We start from the raw sequence: 26223 nt of genomic DNA on the forward strand, positions 1-26223 counted from the left end.
AAGTCTTCTGATCCACGACCTGGAATGTCTCTCTTTATTTATACTTTCATTTTGTCCATTGTTTTTCACTGGTCACTAATTTTGTCATGGTCAATGTGTTCATTTTCTTGATGTTGTAAACAGAGTAACTTTAGTCTTCTTGGTGAAATTTCACAGTCAGACACTGAGTATACAGAACTACGACTATGTAGTTAGTAAACTATTTTTTGAATTTTGCAACCTTGCAAAATTACTCTTCACTTTTAATAGTTTTTATTTTGGTTTAAAAAAAAATTTTTTTTTGTTTTTTCAAAACAGGAATTCTGCATAGCCCTGGCTGTCCTGGAACTAGCTCTGCCTACCAGGCTAGTCTTGAAGTTAGAGATCCACTTACCTCTGCCTTCCAAATGCTGGCATTAAAGAAGTGTGTCACCAAGCCTCGCTTGCTTTTAATACGTTTTTGATGGATTCCTTAGGATCCTCTACTTTCAGGCTCCAGTCACTTACAAACAGCTGTAACTCTAGATGCCTTTAGGATTTTTACAATTTATGTAAGATTTAAGACTTATAGGAATTAAAGTCAACATTACATGCAAACTAAAATTTAAGACAAAAGGGAACAGTTCTATAGATTACAAACAAAACAGAAAAATAAAATCACAAGAACCAAACTGGAAAGATGGGATCCACACCATTACTATTATTACTGTGTGATCCTGAGGAAGCTTCCAATTCTCTTTTGGTTTACATCTGATTTAAAAAATATTTCCTGCTTACAGTGCCTGTGAACTTCTGAATGTATATAAGGTAACTTTCCTTACCCAGACTTCACAATCACACTTCACTACACATCCTCTTCCATTTTCACTTCTCAAACATGACATTACTAAAAGTGGAAGAGCATGCTAATGGTTCTTTAACATGAAGGGGAAATACAGCCATTAGGAAGGGTCATAAAAGATACTGCAACACCTTTATAAAGTGTTACCATCTTGAGGATGGCTAGACAGTAAACAGTTGCTTTAGACCCTAACATAAGAAGAACTAAAAATGATAAAGCATTTACTTTGTCAAGAAATAATATGTTAAAGCTAGATAATAATAAAGATACCTCAAGAAGACATTCAAATGTTCTAAAAAAATACCATTTCAAGTTGTTACCAGAGGCTCATCTTTTGTAGTCAAAATTTTAATTTTTTTCCTTTCTTAGATAACTGAGATTGGTCCGACAATCTCCATATACCAGAAGATGTCTTTGAACTCCTGTGCATGATCCTCTGGACTCTTTTGACCTCGGACATGGTGTGATTATAGGCATGAGCCGCACCTGGCTGGTAACATTTTAAAATTACAATTTTGATTTAAATGGCACATAATCATGTACATTTTCTCCCAAACCCAAGTTTGCTTGGCTTCTGCTCATGTTACCAGCATTTAAACACATTAAATTTAAGTATTATAAAGTCTACTTTGAGTGTTCTGGAACCTGAGCTTTAACCTCTGACGTAAAGGGAGAGGACTTTCCCAGCAGTCAGCAGAGTCCTCGTCCTTGTTATGACATTGTAGAAAACTCTGGGGATTTCTTGCTGGATCTGAGAACTTGTTTTCTTCATCTTCAGCTATTTTAAAAGACTCAGTACACAGTTTGGTTTCGTTAGATTCATCTTTCAGATTTCTGTGTTTGTTGTGAGTACTGTCTCTGTCATGGACTAGGCTATGATTATGAGAGCTGTGTTTCAATTTAGGAGCAGTATACTTAGCTTTCCAGGACACTGCAGCATTCTCTTCATCTGAGGAATCTCGCTCAAGGCAAACACTACTCTTCTTGACAAGGTTCTTAGTTTTCACATCAACTTTTGGATTATGAGGTACAGCAGCAGTTGGCAGCCCAACTTGAAGACTGGAAGTCTTTACTGCTTCATCATTGAAAGAATAAGGTAAGGAAGTATTCACCCTGAAGTTTTCTTGAAGGAAGTGGCTGTCTAGAACTTTAGAGTTTCTGAGCTCTTTCTGAAGATATACCCCTGTAAGATCCGTTGAAAAATGGGATGAACCTCCAGAGCTACTGTAAGCAATACAAGAGTGATTCATTGTTAAGGGCAAACTTTCCAGGTCAGCATCTGCTCCTACATTATACTGAGGGCATGAAGATTTTATATGTATTCTTTCCTTTAGAGGCAAATCATGAAGATGTAAACCAGTGATGCTGGAAAGGAGATGCTCTTCAGGACCACTCTTCTGAAGACCTCTATTGGACACTTTGTTGCTTAAGGTACATTGTTCTGATTCATATGACAACTGTTCAAAGGCAGGAAGGATGGCTGATGATTCAGGTTCTGATTGTAAATCTTGAGAGAAAGTGTTTCTTTGAACTGCTGGAGAATTACTAAAAGAAGTACCTGCCCAGTCAATGCTACTCAAGTGTAGATCAGTAATCACAGAAATATTATGGGATGAAGAACTGGGCTGACTACATTCTGAAACTAGAAAATTACTGACATCTTTAGTTTGCTTTACAGCCAAAGTTCTTGGAGAAGGCATTAACTGTTCTTGCAAATTCAAACCAGGAGCATTTTCAGGGGAAACAAAACTACTCAATGAGGGAGAAGTAGACTCCTGTGCTAAAATAGGATCTGGAGAAATTTCCAAATCAATTTTGGGATTCTGCTTGGGGAAGGCTTTTGATATAGGTTCTAAAGTCATAAGTGATTGAGAACTGATCACATCATCTGATTCTGGTAGATGGCTTCCTTTGGGCTTAATTTTTATATCTGAAAAGAAAGAAACAAATATCTTTCCTTTTCTTCATTAGGGTAAACAAACAAACAAACAAATACAAGAAAAAAAAAATCAAGCAAAAACAGAAATAGTACCCTAAACCAAAAAGTTAAACCACTAATCTAGATAAGATTTTTTTTGCCCACCTTCACCCACTACCCAACACATCCCTGTAAACATTGTAAAATATTTTCTTTTAGAAAAATGTCATTTTTGAGTTACTTTCCTCACTAATCTCTGAGGAATAAAGAAAATGAACTTACAACACAAAACATATTGGCAGGAGCTGCTCTAAACTTAGCGAGCGATAGCATCACAGCACACTTGTATCCTGTACTTATTATTCAAGTGAGTCAGCACAGTGGTGAGCTCCCAGCACTGTTTTAAAAGGACGTGTGTGGGGCTTGGTACAAGATGTAGAGATAGAATACTTGGCTGGTAGGCCCTAAAGTGTGGTCCCAGCACTGCAGCATCAAAAGATCAAGTACATGAGGACACAGAAGCAAGAGCACTGTTCTCACTCTTGATTTACAAAACTTTCAACTAAATGAAGACACGATCAGGATCAGTTCAGACAGGTCAGGTGACTCTCCAGAAACACTAGAGCATGGCACATTCAACATACCCTTACTCTTCTGTTTCCTCCCTTTAGTTTCTGACTGTTGTTTCTGGTAGATAGCTACAACTTCAGGATAGGCTGCTTCAAACAGTGATGCTTCTTCGATGGTAAGGAGATCCAGTCCTCCAGGTTGTGTATCTTCCACCGAATAATGTTCTAGATTAAAAATATAACAAACAAAGCAGACAACTAAAGATTTTAAAACAGAGAGATAATTCACCACAAACCTTGCTCTATGACGCTGTCGTTTCTCTATTAGTTATTCCTGGTAGTTGCACACAGGAATACTGTATCCTGCTCACTTACTGTTACCTCCTCACTGCTCTTGCTGGCGGCTGGCTCTTTTCTTCCTCCTCCTATCCTCATGGATTTTGTTGGTGTTGATTTTTAAACTGACTTTATTTCCTTTTCCTATAAGAGCTGAAAGGGAGATTTCTTCTCACCTTAAAACTTTAAATTCTCTTGTTTCAGAAACGGCAGCATCAGTTGAGAGAACAGATTCTATCCAGTTTCCTGCAAATTTCATAACTTTATTTTCTTTAAGGCTGAATAAAATGCTATAGTGTATATTTAGTATAATTTTCATGATTTATCATTTACTGATATACATCTAGTCTGTTTCTTATCTAACATGACTACAGTATCAATAAATATGTATGTTTCTGGAAGGACAGTCCTTTGAGAATCTGCCTAGGATTGGCATAGCTGGATCCTACAATAATTCTATTTGTTTATTTAGTTTTCCTACTTTTTAAAAGGAAGTTCTATGCTGATTTACACAGTTAGCTGTACCAATTTTACACTCCTACCAACAGTGAATAAAGAGTTTGTTACTCAAAAGAAAAAAAAAAAAGATGTAAAGAGTGGGTATGAAGTATTGCTATGACAGACCTGACCATACTGTTTTGGGGAGGATTGTGGAAGGACTTTGGAACTCTGGGCTAAGCTCTATAGGCTGTTCTGAAGAAGCTTGGAAGATAAGAATGTTGAGATCAATGCTGAGGAAAAAGGCCTGGCTTCTGAAGTTTCAGAGAAAAATTTGAGAGTTCCCTAAAGACTGTATGGGGGCCATTGCTTTTCTGAATTAAGATTTTTGTAGTTCCCATCAGCTGAAAAATCACAAGAAACAGCTGTGATTGATAAGAGACCAGTACCACTGAAGAGAAACCTTTGCTTTGCTGGAATAACTGATACTTATAAGATGGGGATGAGAAACTAGCAGAGAGGTGGTGGCACACACCTTTAATCCCAGCACCAGGGAGACAGAGGCAAGTGGCCAGCCTGGTCTACAGAGCAAGTTTCAGGACAGCCAGGCTACTCAAAAAAAAAAAAAAAAAAAAAAAAAAAAAAAAAATCCTGCCTTGAAGAAAACAAAACAAAACAAAACAAAACAAAAAAGAAGTGGGAACTGTTGAGTGGCTGTACCTTTTGCAGGCAGCCAAACCTGGTATTGTGAGTGTTACCTAAGTTGTTGATTTTGAAGGCCTGAGGGAGCTGTGGAGAAGAGCTGAGATTTGGCACTGTGAGGGCTTACAGGAGGTCACTGGTGAAGATGAAGCATCTGTGCAGTTCAAGATCCAGGACTGAAGAAGTCATGCAGAGGTTGGGGTTCAGCACCATGGAAAGGACCAGGAGAGGCTATTGGTTAAAGTGCAGCCCAGTGACAGTGGGAGAGGACTGGCAAGGAGAGCAGCAGCTCTGACGTCAAGGAAATCTATGTGACATACCCATATCACACAGCAGCACTTATACCCATATCACACAGCAACACTTATACCCATATCACACAGCAACACTTATACCCATATCACACAGCAGCACTTATACCCATATCACACAGCAGCACTTATACCCATATCACACAGCAGCACTTATACCCATACCACACAGCAGCACTTATACCCATACCACACAGCAGCACTTATACCCACATCACACAGCAGCACTTATACCCATATCACACAGCAGCACTTATACCCATATCACATAGCAGCACTTTGGAGTCCCGAACCTGATCTGAGTTCTGCACTGCTGAACTTTGGTTTGACTCTAATGTGACTCCGACTGTGCTCTGGTTCTTCCCTGATAGAGTAAGAAATTATTTAATTTATTTTGATTTTATAGGAGCCCACAGTTAAGAGACTGGATTTTTAGAGTTTTCCATAGACATGGGATTTTAAAAGAGAAGTTGGAGATTTTGTTTTGTTTTTGTTTGTTTTTTTAAGAAACTGAACTTTTAAATATTTGAATTGGTAAAGATTGTGGAATTTTTAGCCTATGTTTGTATTTTGACATTAGAATGAGGTAGAAGGAAAAGAACTGAATCCTGCAAATTGTTCTTTGATCTCCATTTACACTATAGCATGCCCTTGTGTGGCTGACCCCCATAACCCTATACATAAATAAATAAAAATAAAAGCCCCTGAGTCTGTGGTCATTCCCACCCACTTTTCTGGTCTGTAGTCTGGAAGCTGATCCAGAGCTCACACTCTTGATGTTGTAGCAAAAGTACAAGTTCCTCTGAAAACTAGATATAATAGGGGAAAGGGAGAAAGTATTTAGCTACTCATCACTCACCCCCATTGCTTTAGAAACAGCTTAATATAAGACCCCAAAGACAAGACAGTGGTGGAACCAATTTCTTAAGAAATACAAATCACAACTACTTTGGCATTATTTCCAAACATTAAAGAAATGTCAGAGACAGTAAAAGTAAAAGCACTTGAATTTTATCACCTTTATTAGTCAATATCTATTTAAAATAAAAAGGTAAAATAAAAACATAGTTTTTATTTTTAGTGCCTGTGATTTTTTATAAGCATGTATGTATTTTATATATTCGCTACTTTACATTTGAATCAAATGCTATAAATTAAACATTCTGTGTATAACCAATACATACCAGGCTTTTCCCATTCTATTTCAAGACAACAGACTCCATTTCTGATTCGGGGTTTAACAATTCTGAAAAACAAATTCATATTACTGAAGTCTAAATATACAAATTATTTGTAAAATTTTAGCTTATACACTTCAATCTCCATTAATATTCGATGTAAAAATATAAGGAATTACTGCCTACATATTCTTTGGAATTGAGTAATTTCATTGTGAGGTAGAGTTGAAAATTGTTGGATTTACTCAATATGTGTGTATTATATTTATTCATTTTATTTTATGTGTGAGTGTTTAATCTACAAGTATGTAGTTGTATATGTACCAGCTGCATGCCTGGTGCCCAAGGAGGTCAGAAGAGGGACTCAGATGCCCTGGAACTGGACTGGCAGGTGGCTATGAACCAGCAGGTAGATTCTAGCAACTGAACCCAGGTCCTCTGCAAGAGCAACAAGTGTTCTTGACCTCTGAATGATCTCTTCAGTCCCCATTGTATTTTCATTATTATGGAGTATCGCTTTTTCAATGATTTCTGTTTTAAAGTCTACTTTGTTACACTACTTTGGTATTTGCCTACTAAATCTTAAATCTTTGTTTTTGAACTTTGTGCACATAGTTTGCATTTTTTGAAATTTTTAGTCTCCACTTATCCAATGTAATCTGCATTTTTTAAAGTTATTTATTTTATTATATGAGTACACTGTAGTTTTCAAACATAGCAGAAGAGATTATCAGATCCCATTACAGATGGTTGTGAGCCACCATGTGGGTACTGGGAATTGAACTCAGGACCTTTGGAAGAACAGTCAGTGCTCCTAACCCACGAGTCATCTCTTCAGCCCGTAATCTGCATTTTTATAGACAAATTTAACCCACTTACATTTATTGTGACTAGTGAGGGCTGGACTCATTCAAAATTCTGTTTTATGTTAGCAGTTTTTTCTTTGCTACTCACTTTCTCTTTCATATATACTCTTGGATTTTAACTGTAATTATTTGAATGTCATTATATTTCTAGTAGTAACATATCCATACACAACAATCATAATACTCTCAAAACATGTATTAAAGATTTAAGACTAACATTTGAAATACAATCTAAGATAAAGAGCTTTACCATTTATCAATCGTTATGTGAATATAACTATGCAGGTGTGTAATTTCACTCAGTTCATTAAAAAAAAAAATCGACCAATGTTTCAGCCCACATTTTCCTCCTGGCTTCTTCACTCTTTCTTGATGTTTACTTTTTAAATAGTACTTTGTAAGCATGTGTGTTTGCTTGTTTTGAGACAGGGTTTCACTATGTAGCCCTGGTAGGCCTTAACTCACAGAGATGTGTTTGCCTTGGCCTTCAGCTCTGAGATGAAATGAGTGTGCTATACTTAATAGTTTTTTGGTTTTTTTTTTTGTTTTTTTTAAAGACACAGTCTCACTATGTAGCTCTGGCTGTCCTGGAATACATTATGTAGACCAGGCTGGCCTCAAACTCAGAAATCCTCCTGTTTCTGCCTCCTGAGTGCTAGGATTAAAGGTGAATGCCACCACTGCACAGCTGCTTAATAGTGCCATAATGAAAGTCTCATGCAGTAAAAATCTCTTAGTCTTCAAGTACATGAAGAAGCCTTTACTATGAATGGCAATACCAGTCATTTTTACTTTACAGAATTACTCCATCGTTTTCTACTTGTCTTCTGGTTCATTGAAATAATTCTGTTCAACCTGGTTCTTTCTGTATTTTCTGTTCATTTTTAAATTTTTTAAGTAGCATGCTTTAGAAGTTGGAAGTATGTCAACAGTTGAATTTACTATGCTGTCTTGAGTTTGTTGTGAATGTGAGGCCTTAATATGCTTTTAGTTTCTGGTTTTTCCTCTACTTTTGGAAAATAGATACCATACCCATAGGGAGCAGTATTAACACTTCTGATTATCAAATGTTCAAGTGGAAAGAGTTTTCATCACAAAATTCTTTTTACTAATAGTTTTAAAATTTATTTTAAAATTGAAATACTTACTTAAAAAATAAAAATTATTTTTTAGATTTATTTTAAACATATTTGTTTTGCCTACATATGTCTCTGTATCACAAAGATGCATGGTGCCTACAAAAGCCTGAAGAGGGCATCAGATCCGCTGGAGCTGGAATCACAGATGGTTGTGCACTGCCATATGGGTGCTGGGAAGTGAACCCTGGTCCTCTGCCAGAGCAACTGTCACTCTTAACTGCTGAGCACGTCTCCAGCCCCACCACACATTACCTAATTGGCTGTAGTTGATTGGAAGTCTTTCTACCAAGTTTTCTTTCTATCATGTCATAGCGGGTCAAAAGCACCAACAATTTTTCACACGCATAGTGACTAGGCCACTCCATTTTTTGAACAGTAAATCTCTATAAATACAGTAAAAATAAATGTTAAAATAAATATTAATTTTAAACAAGAAATACTCCTAAGACAGTATTATTTTTGCTTTAAGAGTAATGCTAAAGTAATTAATGAGCATATTTCCAGAACAAAACCAACGAGCTCCCTAAGGAGAAAGTGACAAAGGACAACCTGGTGGAGAGGGTTCTCTATTCAGAATGCCAGTTTATGTGAGAGAGGGTGGGCTAAGCTCCTTGACACCTCCTAGGCCACTTTTCAGTCTGTAAATGGAGAGAATGTAACTCTGTTGACAGATTAAGTAGATTAAGTGGGAAGACATTTAATAAGTATAATAGTTGTCAGCAAGGTAATGTGCAAGTAGATTCATTGAGCCATCTTTTCCCCTAATTACAACATCAGAGGTTAAAATAATTTCACTTAACACTCATGGTGACTTGATGAGGTGGTGATATTACTTCTATTTTAAGGACATTTCATATTCAGTATATTTGATCTTAGCTGGCACCCCTTGCCCTGAACCTTCTTTCCTACACATATTCCTGGATTCAATTAGTCTGCACATGGTAACTGAGACATCTTTCTGAGAAGCAGTCTGTGTTTGCCTTATGGTCTGGAAAGTATGGATCTTACACAGCCAAGGGGTAAAGGTTAGAGATGAATACGGAATAACAGTGGGGCAGTCAACAGATACCTGCTTTAGTTCTTAGAACAGTCAACACTTATCTGTTTTAGTTTTTAAGTCTCCTCTCACACATGGAAGCTAATATCCTTCTGATCTTCCTTGAATCTAATTTTGTATTATTAAGTAATAATTTATTTTCAGATACCTGAAACAATAATAAATCAGGTCTTTGGTACCTGATCGGTTTTAACAGTTTATTCTTATTCGAAAGGAATTCTTGGATGACCTATGTGAAAAATAAGAAGACAAAAAAACAGGAATCAAGATTTAAAAGTAACTTTTATTCTCCTGTCCTCTCCAAAGGCTTTCTGTCTTCCTCTGCTGACCTAGGCCTAATCTTGGAAGCTTCTAGGCTCAATACAATCTAATCTAGGCCCACACCTAGAATGTTTTCAGCCTCTGAGACTTACTGCTGAATAAGCTCACCCCTTCCAGTTCTTTCTGGATTCTGGCTGGCTGGTTCATCTCAGTTGTTCTGCTCTAATTCCTCTCCACACTGACTGATTTAATCTGGCTTCTCTCTGTCTCTCTGCCTCTCCTGAATTGCTCCTTGGCCTCATACATACCTTGGCAATCTGTTCTAATCTGCCTTCTGCTCAGTCTCTGGCTCGATCTGTCTTCATCTGTGTCTAGATTGTTCTGTCTCTACAGCCTGTAACTGTCCCAGTAAAATGGCCTCTGAATTCCAGGAACTCAATTCTACTGCCTACCCCTCAACTCACTGACTCAACTGAACTCACTGAAGAGAACTGCCTAGCACTCAGAAATCTGCACGCCTGTCTCTTGAGTGTTGGGATTAAAGTTGTGTACTGGACCTAAGCTTCTCTTTATCTGAAACTTGCTCTATACCAGGCTGGCCTCGAACTCAGAGATCTGCTTGCCTCTGTCTCCTGGGATTAAGGGCCATGTTTTGAATTATAATTTCTCTACACAACAATTAAAAAAAATAGACAATTGGATCATTACCTCATGGAATGGAAATCCTTTGCAACTGCAAGCTTTCCTAGAGGTAAATTATATTTTATCAATACAATGAGATAATTAGACAGACTGAAGTCTCATCCAATCTCCTTGTTTTATAACAAATATCCACCTACAGTATCGTATATACAATTATCAGGCCTTTCTCTGAAAAACAAATTGCTACCTTCTCAGGTAAAGTTTTACTGAGTTTTTTTTTTTTACTTTTTGTAATATTTATTCAGCTGTGTTTCTGTGAATTTGTGGGCAAAGGTCAGAGAATAGCTTGCTAGAGTAGGTTTTCTCCTCTGCCATGTGTGCTCTGGTGACTAAACTCAGGTTTGGCAGCAAGCACTTTTACTTGTTAATTCATCTCCCCAGCCTCTTTGATGGATTTTTTTTTTTCTTCTTCTGGTTTCTTGAGACAGAGTCTCATGATGTTACTCTGGCTGGCCTGGAACTTGGTATGTAGACCAAGCTGGCCTCTCTGCCTCCTAAGTGCTGGGAATTAAAGGTGTGTGTCACCATGACTAGCCTAGATGGATGAACATTTTTTAACTGAATGAAAAACACAGTATGTTGTAAACATATGGGTGAAGGTTATTGTGGAAGTAAATCAACCAAAGGTATTTATACAGTTCATAACAAAAAAAATTAAGTGGCTAAAAGAAACTTACTTTTTAATATTGTTTTCTATTTCATTTAGTTGTCTATTATGGTCTGTCTGGTGCCATTCACAAGGACAGAGGTATTCATAATCATGTGGTTCACAGTATCTATCACTTTTACATAGTGTGCACCCATTGCGTTCATGATCCTTAGGAGAACCTTTTTGGAGACACAAAGATGTGTGATTTTTATTGCTTTGCAGAACTGGCTTCAACATACCCCTTTTCTCTCCTGTCATCTAAAATTTCAAAGTTAGTATTGTCTAGTACAGTGGGTTTCAGTATGCTTAGGCTGAAAGAATAATGTATCCCATAGTAGTTCCTAGGACAAATTATAACTTACTATCATGAATCTGCTCACAAAGTACTCATTTATTTGAAGTATTAATTAATTTATATCCAATAATGGAAATCTTTCTGGCTTATATAGTAGCTACAAGGTAGGAAAGTAGAACGTTATTATTAGTAAGAAAGATTATTTCCTTAATATAATATTCATGAAGAGCTTCTTTACTGAGCATATTAAAAGACTAGCCACTTTGCCTTCTCTGCCAGTGTGTACTCAGTTACATGAGAGCTCTTTACTGCTTGGGACAGGAAGAATATCACTGCAACACAGGTATGAGTGGGACCCTCCTTTCCTTTGAAAGGAAACACAATCAGTGATACTTTTTAGGTTGTGGTTTTTTTGTTGTTGTTTTGAGACAAGCTCTCATGTAGCCCAGGCTGGCTTCAAACTCTCTATGTAACTAAACATGGCCTTCAACTCAATCCTATGGTCTGTACTTCCGAAGTACTGAATTACAAGTATTGAGTGTGTATCACACTCAGTTCATGTTCAATGCTATTTTTTTCAACTAAGACTGATGACGATCCAACCTATTTTCAACAAGAATGAACTAATATTAGAAACTAGTTTTAAGTCATTATCCATATAAAAAAATTTACTACAGGACAATGGATAATTAAGCATATAAACATAAAACTTTGTGTAAAAATATGATGGTTTACCTCTATTTTTCTGTAAGATTTGTATTTTTTATAAAATAGATTCATATCTCGAAAACATGATGATTTTAAAATCTAAATAACTGGTAACACAGTGTGATATTTTACTCATTCTATATTTATCATTACTACAACATTATTTCATTTATCCAACATAAAATAAATGTTTGCACTAGCTGTATAACTCAACTTCTGACTCTAAGGCATTTCCAAGTAGTGTCTTAATAAAGGTATAAGAAAGTATGTTGAGAGCAGAGCTGGGCAAATGGATTCAGACTCAAATATTCTGGAGTATTTTTCTATGCCTGCTTACCTGGATGGGAACACACCGAGCAGTGAACCACTTTTTTTGCTGCTGATTGTGGAACAGAGTAGCAAGGTTCTTCAATCCACTGGTTAAATCTATTATTAGAAATGGTTTTAAAAAAAGGAAAGAAAAAATTGACTTAAAATACATTCACAAATGTCAGTTTATCATACCCTCTTTAACCTGCCAAATTACTTTTTCTTTGGTGATTATAAACTCACTTGCTTGGCCTGGGAAAATGTTTAGTTTTTCTACAAGCTTTACATGTGGTTTCAGGTAGAGAAGAATTCCAAAAGGAGGCAGAACGTATACACCTATATGTTTGTATAGATTATATCTAATCACACTCATCCTGTTTGTTTGTTTTGTCTTTTTTCTTTTTTTGATGAGTTTGTCAGGGTCGAAAATAATTTGTATATGCCTTTTTTCATACTGTTTCTGTGTGCCAGAGTATAAAACAAGCAGAATCATATGAACAATCATTATTTTGATCAGAAATAAGGGTAAAGAGTAATTTAATGCCAGGTTTTAAGAGACATACATGTAGAGGGGCGTGGTGGTGCATGCCTTGGACCCCAGCACTTTGGAGACAGATCTTTGAGAGTTCAAGGTCAGCCTAATTTACAAAGAGAGTTCTAGGACAGCCAGGGCTGTTATACAGAGAAACCCTGTCTCAAGAAAAACAAAAACAACTCCCTCCCGGTCCCTCATAAACTTAACCAATACTAACCAACCAAAAATCCAAAAACCAAACAAAGAAAAAGTGTGCATGCAACTGCTAAGATTTTGAGTAACAAAAGTTTTGATTTTGGCTGATGTTTCAGGTTACCATAATACTATCAAGGACAGCTAGATGCTTCTGAGAAAGCATTAAGTGAGTTCAAAGGGCAATGTGTGGTGCTGAGGTAATTAATTAGCTGCTGGAAATTCTGATTCCATTTATGAAAAACTAAGTATATTAAAAATCTGTATTAATAGTTTCTGGATAAATGACAAAGCTTCAAAGAATAAAAAAATAAGGAAAATAATATAAATTATTAAAATTAGGAGAATGGATAATTATAAAAGATAATTATATGGTTAAATGTTTCCAAATAGTACATATTTGCTGATACTATTTCAAAGAGAGTAACTTAGAATTCGATAAGTACCATATTTACTTGTATTTCATTCTTTATTTTATTATTTTTTTCTTTTCCTTTTTTTCGGAGCTGGGGACCGAACCCAGGGCCTTGAGCTTGCTAGGCAAGCGCTCTACCACTGAGCTAAATCCCCAACCCCTCATTCGTTATTTTATTATGAAGACAATTGAGAGGGCTCCTTTAGTCATCCCCATGCCACACTGTCCCATTTCTTCCCGTTTCAGCACAGTAACCACAGCACTCTCTGAGAACGTGCTGGAGACTTAGCTCTACCAACAGCTTTACAGCTGGGAGAGAAGCGCTGGAGGAAGGAGTGCAGTGACTGAAGGGCTCTTCAGTCGCTCCTTCTCTTTGCCTCCTTAGGGTTTCTTCTGAGGCACACACCACCTCAGAACCAATTAGGGGCAGTCAAGACTATGTTCAGCTTCCCAGGTCTCTTTTCTTTCTTATTTTATATCTTATTGTCATCTTTGATAAACTATTGCTTTCATCAAGCACATATAACTACAAGTTTTTAAGAGAATAAGTAGTTTGTAAATTTCAATGTAATCTGTATCTTAATCGTATCCTCAGCTGTACCACTCAAATTAGAATTAACGTATTACTAAATGTATAGCAGCAAGACAAAGAATAAAGTTAAAGCCTTTTAAGTTTTATTGTAGTATTGTGTATGCATGTTTATACAGTGTGTCTGTGTCTTGTCTGGTGTGTATGTGCGAGTGCAGGCAGGCATGTATATGCCACTCTGCGTATGCAGAAGTCAGAGGACAACTTTTATGCATTACTTCTCTCTATCATGAATGCTAGCAATCGAATGAACTCAGGTGGTCAGGCTTGTCCTGTTACCTACTGAGCCATGTAGCTGGCCCAAATTAAAAGCTCTTTATCAATTTTACTTGTTGAGTATTCAGCATGCAATATTGTATTTCATTTGTAGAAATTAATGTAGTACCAAAGCATCAAATACAAAATTATTTTAATGTTATGTTCATCTTTACTGGATACCAATGATCTGAAACGCCTATGAATAATGCACATGGTTATAACGATACACCAGCCCTCAGACTGTGCAGTGAAGCAATAGGCACCACACACTTAAGAGCATTACCATGAACATATATCCATTTCCTTCCTTCAAAGGACTTCAAGGTAAGTAAAAATTAATGACTGAAAACGAGTAGTTCAAAAACAACCCCTTCTGTAGTAGGATTCACTACTAAGTCCAACAAGCGCAAATGTCTGATATGGAATAAAAGAACTGTTTAGTTACCTCTGAAGCAAACTTTGACCTTTCAAAATCTGCAAAAGTTTTAACGCTTGTTCTTTTCCAACTCCAGGCACTCCCTTCCATAAAGTGGAAAAAGAAACTTAAATGTTAATAACAGGAATAATAGGGACACATATAAAGAGATAGAACAGTGACCAACCGCATTTTTACACAGCATATTTAAGAAAAAGTTAGCCTGTAATTCCTATCGCTCTATGAACAAACTGACACGGTGATGTGAGGCAGGGAGTCTGAATGGCTTTCTTCAGTCATGACACTGCTCAGCGCAGCAACAATAGCACTGCACGTGTGTGTTACTAAACAAGGACGATGACTACACAGCTCACAAACAGGTAAAGCCATAATAAAAACTAGCACTGCTATAAAAGAAGAGCAATCCTTAAACGTCCTTGATAAGTTGGTCAAGCACACATTTCAACTGCTTTTGAGCTTAAAGCTGTGGATTGCTTACTGCACTCTCCTTTGCCACATTTACCGTCACAAGGGATAAATGTATAAAGGTGGCTTTTAGCATTCTGATTGTCTTTGCATTTATTTACTTATTAGTTTGTGTGTATGTGCAGGATGTGTGAGCATGTGTGATGCTGGGGACAGCATACTATGACAGGGACTGCCAGCAGTAGGCCCGTGGCAGCTCCTTGTAAAGAAGGGTGGCGTCTGGGACCCTGAGAAGCAGGAGACACATCCCTCCAGGGGACCCGCCATCTGAAATAAGAGGCTGCCTGCAGTAGGCCGGGATAGAGACATCTCAGTAGCCCGCAGCAGCTCTTTGTAAAAAGGTTGTTCCCATTTCTCCTAACCTTAGCCCTGGACAGTGGCTGTATAGATTTCATTTGTGCGTGACTGCCTTTCAGTTGGTCTTGGTGTGCATAATTATTCTATTATATCTGTCTTTCCTACTTCTTTCTCCTTCTGCTCTGGTGAATTCTGTAAAACTAGATGTTCCTTGATGTAATGATTCTTAAACAATTGGAAATTGAGGCATAGGGCACAGCACAGCACAGCCCTAATGGGCCAGGTGCATGCTGTGTGTTCTCATCTTGGAAACAATGAAATAATTGCACAATAGTAGTTCCAGATTAATGCTTGACTTGAAAAGAAACTTTAAAGAAATTATTAGAAAATGAATTAGAGCCAACATTGGGACCTTAAGAAAGGAAAAAGTTGGGGTTGGGGATTTAGCTTAGTGGTAGAGCGCTTGCCTAGCAAGCGCAAGGCCCTGGGTTCGGTTCCCAGTTCCGGAAAAAAAAAAAAAAGAACAAGAAGAAAGGAAAAAGTTATTGAAGTTAGGAAATAAGTTTTACATAACATTTGAGAGTGGTTCCTGGATAAGGAAGTATAGAATATATAAAATTATATACTAGTAAAACTAAGTCAAAATGCTGGGCCTCTTATGAGAGTCATTGTGTGCAAGGAACAGAAAGCTAGCGGAACCACTGAGTTAAGGGTTAACTTGATTCTCTCTGGCCACTGCCTAGCAGCTTTGCCTATGTCATTTATCATTAGAGCTTCCCAGGAAAATGCAAGGAGCTGACCTCGGAGCTTTGAGCTCTGAAGTATAATAAGTCAAAAGTTAAAGTTTAAATAATGATAAGTTTATAATTACTATTATTTTGGCCAGAGGCCTGGGAATAGGGGAAGCTTAAAACTTTGGGGAACAATTGTAATTCTTAGTTCTTTGTGGGATGTGGTTAGTCTTTTGAATTTGATTTGGCATTGATTATACAATGTCTTTTTTCTACCTGCTTTTGGATTATCAATAAAAAACTGGGACAAGAGAAAGGCTGGAGAGTGAATGAGAGCGCATGAGAGAGCAAATGTAAGAGTAAATCTCAGAGCGAATGTGAGAGCGAGTCTGAGAGCAAATCGAGTGTGAGAGCATGAGAAGAGCATGGGAAGAGTGGGTGAAGAGAGAATGTGAGGTGTGTATGAAGAGTGTGTGTGAGTGAAAGGAGAGTGCGTGTGGTGTGTGTGAGATGTGTGTGACGTGTGTATGAAGAGGGTGTGTGAGAATGAAAGGGTAATGAACAGAGGTGTGCATGAGTGTAGGAGTTTGAGAACAGAAAAGCACAATAGAAAAAAACAGAGTGCAGAAAAAAAAAAAACAAAAAAACAGAGAATGCAGAGTGTGTGCAGCCTCAAGCTGAAAGAGAGGGAGAGGGAGAGGGAGAGAGAGAGAAAAACTTTAAGCCGTGAAATTGCCTGTCAGTTTGTTCCCAGAGTAGTCTGTGTATGTTTATTATGCGCCTTCCAGATATCCCTGCTTCCAGTTGAGAACCCCGAACCTGTGTCGAGGCTGGACCCCGGCAATGTGCTATGGCACAGAGGTCAATTTTATGTACTTGGATTTCCCCTTCACCTTTATGTGTATCCCAGGCATGGACTCAGGTGGTCAGGCTTGCGGAGCAGTCAGTGCTTTCAACCATGGAGCATCTCATCCATCCAACTGATTTTTGTTAGTGAATACTTTAAACGCAAATGAATCCATAATTATATGCCCAAACTATGCTCATGAATACACACACCACATGTGAAATATGAAAGAAAGATAATGAGAAAGCGATGAATGAGCTCGGCTTGCCTTTGGAAGGTAATCACAACCAAGAAGTACTGCCAGTCCCACCAGAGCATCTCGATCCAAGCCTAGCTTACTCTTGATAGATGATACCGTGTAACAGTCAACATGTGGATCCTACAGAAGAAGCACAGAGGTTTTATCTTCAAAGCATTTTTTGTTAAACAGTAGAAAGAATCAGTTGTCATTTAGACCTTTTCTAAAAATTTAAACAAGAAAATTATACTCATCACAACAGTATGGATAGAATGCTACATAAATAAATAAATAAATAAATAAATAAATAAATAAATAAATAAATAAATAAAGGGGAGCTGAAAAGTCCTCCCTATTGGGCATCTTTCCAAGTCCTGGAATGTGTCTTGCATGTTGCTGTGGAGAAGGAAAGTCATCAACAGTCTAGCCCAGCTGTGAACCCTGGCAGCTACGACGATGACCAGCATGCGGATTGAATGCTGGCACAAATGTTCTGAGTGTGACCAGCTGCTTTATGATTAGATTTAAGACTCACCCTCCAGGAGGAAGCACATGCCTGGTACTGTGTAGCTGCCTGAGAACCCATGGTTAGGGAGCTCATAGGTCCCAGAGGTGAACCTTCTATTATTTTGCTAAGTGGACATAGTATTGAACTGCCTTATAAATTTGCATCCTGTATCCATGGATTATTAGAGTTCTTGGACTTCATTAGAGAACAGTGGGCTTTATGTGCAGGGAATAAGTGTATGTACAATATATCACTCTTCCTTTCCCCAAGACTCAGGGACTATGGTGGAAGAGTGTGCAGAAAGATTGTTAAGCTAGAGGTTGGGGAGGACAGAGGAAAAGGAGTGTCTCGTGAACACAACAGAACCACTGCACCTGTAAACTCACAGCCGCTTGCTTGCCTGCCAAAGCTGAGGGCAGGCCACATTTCAGCACTGAGCAGCACAAGCAGGAGAGGCACAGGAGCCTCCACCCCTAGCTGAGGAAACATTGACAGCTGATGGTTTCTGTGGGAGGGAGAGTCAATTTCCTCTAAGGGTGCAAACTCTAGTAGGTTGCCGGGCGGATAGCACATACCCAATAGTATATGGGCGTTACATTTTTTTTTTTTAAAATTTGGTCAACTTAACATAATCAAAGTCATCTGGAAAGATGAAACCTCAATTGAGGAAATACTTCAGTAAGACTGCTATGTAGGCAAGTCATTGGAGGCGCTTTCTTAATGACTGACGTTGGTGGGAGCTGACTGTGGATGGTGCCATCTTCCATGAGTTGTATTAAAAAAAAAAAAAAGCTGACCAAGCTATGCGGAGTAAGTCAGAAAACAGCATTCTCCCATGACCTCTGCATCAGTTTTTGCCTCGAGATTCTTGTATTGACTTCCCTCAATGACAAGGAAGTATAAGTCAAATAAACCCTTTCCTCCCCAAGTTTTTTTTTGGTTGTAGTGTTTATCACAGCAACAGGAAGCAAACTAGGACAGGACACAGAGAGCAAGGGCGGCAATTAGATCTGGGAAGAGTGGGTGCTTAGTCAAAATACATTGAACTCATGTATAATAGTCTCAAAATTTTATTAAAAATATTATATTAAAATAAGATAAACCTTCATGGTAGGCAATTTCTTTTTCTCTTTATTGCTTTTGGTATCTAAAAAGTACAATGTATGGTATATACTGTAGAAAAAAACCATTTATTATACTTATATTACCTAAAGTTAATTATTAGTAGCTTGGTACACATTCTTCCAAAAAACTGTATTTTTCTGATATTTGTTATTAATATTTACTATTAACTTTTTAATAAAGGTAGAATTATATAAAAATACTGTTTTGCAACATTTCCCCCAGCAATATGCCTCGGTATTATTTGAAGTCAGTAGCCATCTCCGCCTTCCCCTTTTGAGCTGTGGAGCAGGCTGCCCTGGAGCTCAGGGTCCTCCTGGCATGTGCCCCCACTCTGAGACATCCTTGTGACTGTCACTGCTCAGTGGCTCACACTCATTCCCTCTCTCAGTACCTACAAGCATGTGGAGAAATGGCATGAAGCGACGCCTTGCTGGCCCTAGTATACCGAACGCTTAGGTGTAGGCTGCCGTGTACACCCTCCATGTCTGCCCTCCTCCAAGTGGCTGCAATAAAACACTAATGGCCGGGAATCCCTAGCTAGTAATCATAACTGTGAAACAATTAAACACTCCTGAATGAGCATTTGCTTTCTAATTTTTATACTTATTAATACTGTAACAAAGATTTCCCTGCCTTGTATCCTTCTTCTTGTACATTTGGAGAAGTTCTGAGGATTAAATACTGAAACTGGAATTTCTGGGACAAAATAATGCATTTTCCACATAATTTTATATTATATTAGAGGAAGACTCGAATTTTGAAAAGAATAAACTATTTGGCGATACTTTACTTTCTTTAACTTACATTTTCTTATTTATTTGTATGGGCCTGTGTATGGTCCTGAGTGAAATGGAAAGAACCACTTGTGGGAGTCAATTCTTTCCTTCCACCAGGTGGATTCTGGGAATCACACCCAGTTAAGCGCCTGTCTCTACTGAGTCATTGTGCTGGCCCACAATGCCTTTTAAAATAGTTTTTAATTTACTTTTCAGTAAGTAATTAGCGTTACCATCTCTATCACTTCAAAATAGTGATTACAGGGTTGGAGACATGGCTTAGTGGTTACTCATACTACTCTTAAAGGGAATCCTTGTTCAGTTCCAAGTACCCACGTCAGGCAGTTGACAATTCCTGTACCTAAGGTGGGTTCAATGCCTACATTCATATGCACACACTTTCCACCACATACATACAAATAAGATTTAAAAATTAAGTTTAAATATATATTATACATTTATTGTATAAAAATTTAAAACGTTTTCTAGCTTATTGAAATGTACAGTGATACTTTAAATTAGTAAACATTTAGCAATAACTATTTGCCAGGCATCATGGAAGCACTTTATATATATTATCTTAGTATAAAAAAGTATCAAGAGACAAAGAAAAGCTATACCTTTGTGTTCATGGTGAAATTCCTGTACACAGTCTGGGCTCCATAAAGGAAAGCATCGCCGTCGTTGGTGAGGCAGCCGTCCACATGACCGCTGGCATTAAGGTAAGCACACATGGCCTCAGCTTCCCCCGCAGCCTGGACCCAGGGCATTCCTAGGCACTCTAGCATTTCAAGGCACTGAAACAAGTACGTGCAAGACTGTCAACTTTCCTGAGGTTTAATTTACTTCTACATTTAAAACAGTAGTAGTACTTCTCTTCTGGATATTAAAAAATGACATTCAAGAAACGCTTAAGAAATTTGGCATTAAGAAGGGATTGCTAACCTTTTAGGTGAAATAATTAAACCAATAATTTGGTTATGCCTATTTAATTTTGAAAATATTATCTTGCAGGAAGCAACACTGAAATACTGAGAATTCTACATTATTATGGTTGGTATTGACACAGTCCGTTCATTCTAAGAGGGAGTGAAAGCATTCTATCTTTCAGGGAAGCTGATTAAGCTTAGATCAGGAAATAAACAAGTCTAAGGGTTCAGGAAGTCCCTGACCTTGACTAGTGATTAGGCTTTTCCCTTCTAAGGAATATTTAGTATGGACTGTTGGGAAACAGATCAGCTGGGCTGCCTGGAAGAGACAGACTGGCTAAGCTGATACTCGACCAACTGAGGCAGCCGAAATGGACACACTCAGCCTTCTAAAACCATAGCAGGTTATGCAGTGCACCCCGAGAAAGTTGGCAGCCTGTAAGAGCTATTGCCTGTATCTGAGCTACTTTTGGTGACAGTTGTCTTTGAGTTGTTCCTGTTCCTCTAACTGACCTCTTACTCATTCCTGTAAGTACCCCACCCCCACCCACAAACCTCATAGGTTCACCAAATTGGATTCTGGTAGTGTCCTTTCTTTAGTTTGTCATTGGTTCCATACCTGGTAAGCACTTCCCACAGATAGTGTCATACAACAGTGGGAAAACTCTCACAAAGCTAAGTTGTTGGTTCCTCCTAGGAAATCAAATACCCGTGCAAAGCGATTTTATCCTTTTATGATGCATAAATAATCCACTGTGAGATTCCACTGGGTCATGCCTTTGATCTTACTGAGTGTAGCCATATGGACTACAATAGTTCACTTTCCTTGCCATTTACAGTTTACAGTCCTTTCTGAATGGAAGAAAGCTGAATACGAACAAAAGAAGCTAGGCAAATGTACTTCTACAGATTGTCAGAATAAACACCCATTGCTCAGGATGTTCAATTTTATGTATAATATAAAACAAAAAAGGTGCCAGATGTAGCCCACGTCTAGCAACAGTCTCAAGACTTAGGCATATGACTTTGGGAAAGCATTTTTGCCACCAGCACATCATCTCTCTTTACCCTAGCTAGGGATTATCTTTTCATACTAAGCAACTTTGTTTCAGCTTTTTGTGCTATTGAAATTCAAAACTCTTTAAAGCAACAGCACAGGAGTTTATGATACAGCTGGTTGCCTTTTATCCTACTTATTCTATTGGATGGATTTGGCAATGATTAATTTATATTTTTCACCTCCTGGGAGTGCAGAAATATGAGCCGACTGATAGGTGAGTAAAACGGAATGGACAGGAAATGCCTAAGAGTGCCGTACTGACTGTAGTACATGAGTAGGAGCGGAGCAGTTCCCTTAGAAGACAGAGATACAGCATGTTTAATAATTCTAAGGGTGAGATTCACAGATATTTCCGGGAACTAATTTCACAGGAAATTGTTAGAATGCTGTACAGTTGTTTACTTCAACTATTAAGTCATTAAGTTTGACTACTCAGTAACTAACAATTATTTAAAACATGAAAGATCAGAAAACAGCAGTTCCAGAACCACTATTTACGCACTGTCTTCTAAAATATCTCATCATATTAAATACCCTTCCTCTATGATTTTTAAAGACAGGATCTTACTCTGTAGCCCTGGCTGGCCTTAAACTTATAGACATCCTGCTGCCTCCCGAGTGCTAGGATTAACCATGACTGGATTACATATCTTTGCTTCTGTATAGTGCAAAGATAAATCAAACATCCAGAGTTCTTTTGTGATATCGAAATTGCTCTCCTGCCAGTACTTGTAGGAAAGTAGTTGGTGAGCTATCATTCTAAACCAGGTTGTGCTGAAACATGCCTTTAATATCAGTCCTTGGCAGGCAGAGGGAGGCTGATCTCTGAGTTCAAGGCCAGCCTGTTCTACAGAACAAGTTCCAGAACAGACAAGACTATACAGAGAAACTCTGTTTAAAAAAAAATTCTAGAATTTCAACTTGTCAATTCTAGTTTAAATAATTTTATTTGAAATCTCAAAATGGTAAGAAAAAATTACACACCAAGAAAGTTCATAGTTTCATGAATAATGGAGAAAATTTAAAATGTAAATGATACACAGTCATAAGAGCAACTCATAGTCTCATGCACGTTACATAAACACCATAAGTTATAATTTCAAATAGAAACAACTGGGAACTACCTATATAATGTGTTAAGTGAAAAGCCAACAATGAGCTATAACTCCTCAGAAATATACCGTGAAAGTCTCTCCTAGAAATGGCTGCATAAACAAAAGTGGAAGACTGGCAATAACAATAGACATGCTAACTCAAAACGGGGGAAATCTCATGGAATCCCACTCCTTGACAAAGAACTCTAGGCAACTAATGACTGCTGATACAGGGAGAGTTAGCCTCTCCCAGAGATGTACCCCATACAAAGTAATCAGCCCTAAAACCACACACAAACAGTAAAAATGAACTCGGCAGGTTGTATTTGTATATTTTTACAAACTTTTACACACACACACACACACACACACACACACACACACACACACACACACACCAATAAAGAAAAAGAGGTTATCTATTTGAGGAGGATGCATTGAAGGAGTTGGAGTGAGGGGACTTGGAGGGCTGGAAAAAGGAAAGGGAGAGTGATATAATTATAATTAAAATTAAAAAATGTAATTTGATGAGGGAGGATCATGAATTTATGACCATTTTAAGATATGTAGCCAGTTCCAGGACAGCTTGGGCTTTACAGCAAGATCCTATAACAAACCAAACCTCCTAAATCCTGCTGGATAGCCTTCAAAGTGCCAGAAGCTACCATGCTTATAGCTGGGGAAAAGCCACCTATAGTCTGTCTGTCTGTCTGTCTCTCTCTCTCTTAGACTTGCATGCTACAATATCAACTTGCTAGGTAAGAGGTGCTTACTGTAGTGACTGTTAGAGGGACAACCAATTGATCTCTCATGAATCTGAGGTGCTTTCCATCGAAGCCTCTGGTATTACAGTCCAGGTAATAACTGGAGAGGGCATAGGCATAGAACCTACTACTGTTGCTTTGTTAAATGGACATGCTATCAAATTGCCACCTAAATAGTTATGTTTATACCCATAAACCAGTGATGCCCTTAACCTTGATCAAAGAAGCAAACAACTTATAGCCGTCATGCATTCTGAAACTGCTGGAGTGAAAAGGAAAGATAATCAAATCCCTACCACGGATTATTTACTGTAGACATATTTCTCAAGAATTTATAAATCACCTCAGAGTAATACTATCCCCATTTTACTAAGAATTAAGACGCAAATAAGTTAAAAATCCTACCCAGCATTTCTAAATGTCAGTGCTAGAACATGGCCTCAGGTCTGTTTTACTCTGTCATAAACTCTCTGTATATATTGCTCTTGTAGTCACAACTTATACGGTTAATGAGTATAAGTTTATAAAATATCCTTTAATTCAAATAAAAATTACTAGTTGAATCTGAATGCTCACCTCTCGTAAGATTGACTTAAAATGCGATCTCCCTGTTTTCTGAGACCTCGATTTTCCAGAAGGCCCGTATCGAGTCTGAGTCCTCTTGTTCATGACATCAGCTTTCAGCTTTGGTGGCTCCCCTTCCATCACAAACACCAGTTTTACATTCATTTGAGTTAAATATGAAATACGAAAAAATAGGTTCCTGAAGCGTACAGATTAGTAACATATTAATCATTGTATTGATAACAAGACCCAATAGCAGTATGAAAAATGGTTTAAGAACATTAGGTTAAAACGCTGTTCAGTTGAGAACATTTTAAGACATTTATTTGTGCGTGCCTGCATGTGTGCATGTGTGCATGTGTGCATGGGTGTCTGTGGTAGTGTGGGCACATGCACGCCCACATAGTTATGGGGAGGTCAAAGAACAGCTTGCAGGAAGTAGTTGCACTGTTCCACCATGTGGGTCCTGAGGATCACACTCAGGCTGTCAGGCCTGGCAGCAAGTGCATTTATGACTGAACCATCTCATTGGGCTGATATTAAGATTCTAAGAACGGGCAAGCATATGACATTTAAGCAGGGACAAGTTTTGACTATACACACTGCTATCTGAAAACTGGTTTGGAGGGGAGGTTAAGAACAGGCAAGGGAGAGTAAAAATACCATTCCACCAGCAGAGATTCTGACAGGACATGAGGTTGGCAGACAGCTGGACACCGAGAGGAATTTGTGAACACATAGTGTATTCTGGAAGTGAAACTGGCAAGAATGACTATGGACTGACTGAAGATGAGAGATCAGACGGGTGATAATGGCCTCTGAGCAGCTGGCTTTTAGTAAGTGAAGCATGCCAGTGGAGATAGATATTTGAGCTTTAAGCTTGGAGAGTAAGAAATACATATCTTAAGTCATCAATATAAAAATATTAAATCAAGGTATACTAAGTATATTTTAAAACTCAAAATATAAGACAATTTAAAAATGTTGACACCAAGACTAGCCACACAGTGACTCATCCCTACTCACAGACTCTTTACTATACCTGAGGTGGGGCTTCATGACAGTTCCAATCATTTTCTTCACTGTCTGTGCCTCGCATACCCAGAGACTCAAATCAACGGCAATGGTCTTCCCACTAAGATCCTGCAAGTGGATATGTTGCTTTACAGGCTCCAAAATTTGCCACAGGTCATTCACTCCCATCCTGATGGTTGATTATCTGAAGTACACTTAAGGAAGGAATCACGGAAGCAGGCAAACAGCTAAAGAAACAAACAAAACAAAACCAACCCCCAAATCCAAGGTTAGTTCATAGAAACTGATGAAAAAATAAGGGGGGAAGAAATGATGTAGGAAATATTGGAGAAAAATGGAGTTACTTTTTTAGTTAGGTTTTTTTTTTTAAGATAAGGTTTCTCGGTATAGCATTGGCTGTCCTGGAACTAGCTCTGTAGCCCAGGCTAGCCTCAGACTCAGAGATCTGCCTGCCTTTGCCTCCGAAGTGCTAGAATTAAATGTGTACACCAGGACTGCCAAGTCAAGTTACATTTTTATTACAGGTATTGTTTTTAATTATATGGCTATACAGCTCACAGTGGAAAAAATGAAATTTAAAACATTTTAAAATTAATGCTAGTCTTTTTTTCTTGCAAGGTATAGGAAAACAGAATAAACCGCCTTACACACTGTTGTCCTGTCTGGGTATTTTTTTCAGATAACTTTTCTTTATTTAATACCTACGCCTAATTTTCATTTCCTTTGTTGTTATTTGCTAAAGATATACAATGTGTACAATGAAAATTAAATCTGACTACATGAACACAATTCAGATTATTACCCTCTGAATAATGAACTTAATTAATTCAGCCTAAAAATCTAAGGTAGATGGCAAAAATATATTAAATTGAAAGGCCATTATTCATATGCAGAAACCTTCTGAAAAGTCTACATTAGAAATCACATGCAGATGCACTGGAAAGGCTGTTGTATATAATTCTATCAGTTTTCTGAACCTTGATTTGACAATGTCCAGTACTGCCATGAGTGCTACTTTGTGCACTTATTTTTGTAAAGTGTATAAATATATATGGCCACGTTATTTTAGAATACAGAATACACAGCAAGTACTAAGTAGCTAATTGG

The 26223-nt window shown here is 37.9% G+C and overlaps 1 protein-coding gene across 1 annotated transcript; it reads right to left on the bottom strand.

The window, feature by feature from the left end:
• Positions 1–333: 333 nt before the first annotated feature.
• Gen1 (GEN1 Holliday junction 5' flap endonuclease) lies at positions 334–25297 on the bottom strand. The gene is made up of 13 exons (XM_032907477.1): positions 25124–25297; positions 24094–24280; positions 20291–20467; positions 17292–17402; positions 14693–14766; positions 12287–12375; positions 10975–11125; positions 10304–10340; positions 9483–9563; positions 8530–8660; positions 6279–6340; positions 3389–3532; positions 334–2750 (listed from the first exon to the last, which is right to left on the bottom strand). The coding sequence occupies exons 1-13, from the start codon at positions 25282–25284 to the stop codon at positions 1429–1431; spliced, it is 2727 nt and encodes a 908-aa protein (XP_032763368.1). The 5' UTR covers positions 25285–25297; the 3' UTR covers positions 334–1428.
• Positions 25298–26223: the final 926 nt, after the last annotated feature.

Source organism: Rattus rattus, chromosome 7 (genome assembly GCF_011064425.1).
Source record: "Rattus rattus isolate New Zealand chromosome 7, Rrattus_CSIRO_v1, whole genome shotgun sequence".
NCBI classification, from domain to species: domain Eukaryota; kingdom Metazoa; phylum Chordata; class Mammalia; order Rodentia; family Muridae; genus Rattus; species Rattus rattus.

Excerpts from the sequence above, each read along its gene's own strand:
- Gen1 (XM_032907477.1), bottom strand. The coding sequence starts at position 25,284 with ATGGGAGTGAATGACCTGTGGCAAATTTTGGAGCCTGTAAAGCAACAT. Across the intron at positions 24,281-25,123 it reads GTCATGAAGCCCCACCTCAG|GAACCTATTTTTTCGTATTT; the intron begins GTATAGTAAAGA and ends TGTACGCTTCAG. Across the intron at positions 2,751-3,388 it reads TAAAGGGAGGAAACAGAAGA|ATATAAAAATTAAGCCCAAA; the intron begins GTAAGGGTATGT and ends CTTTCTTTTCAG.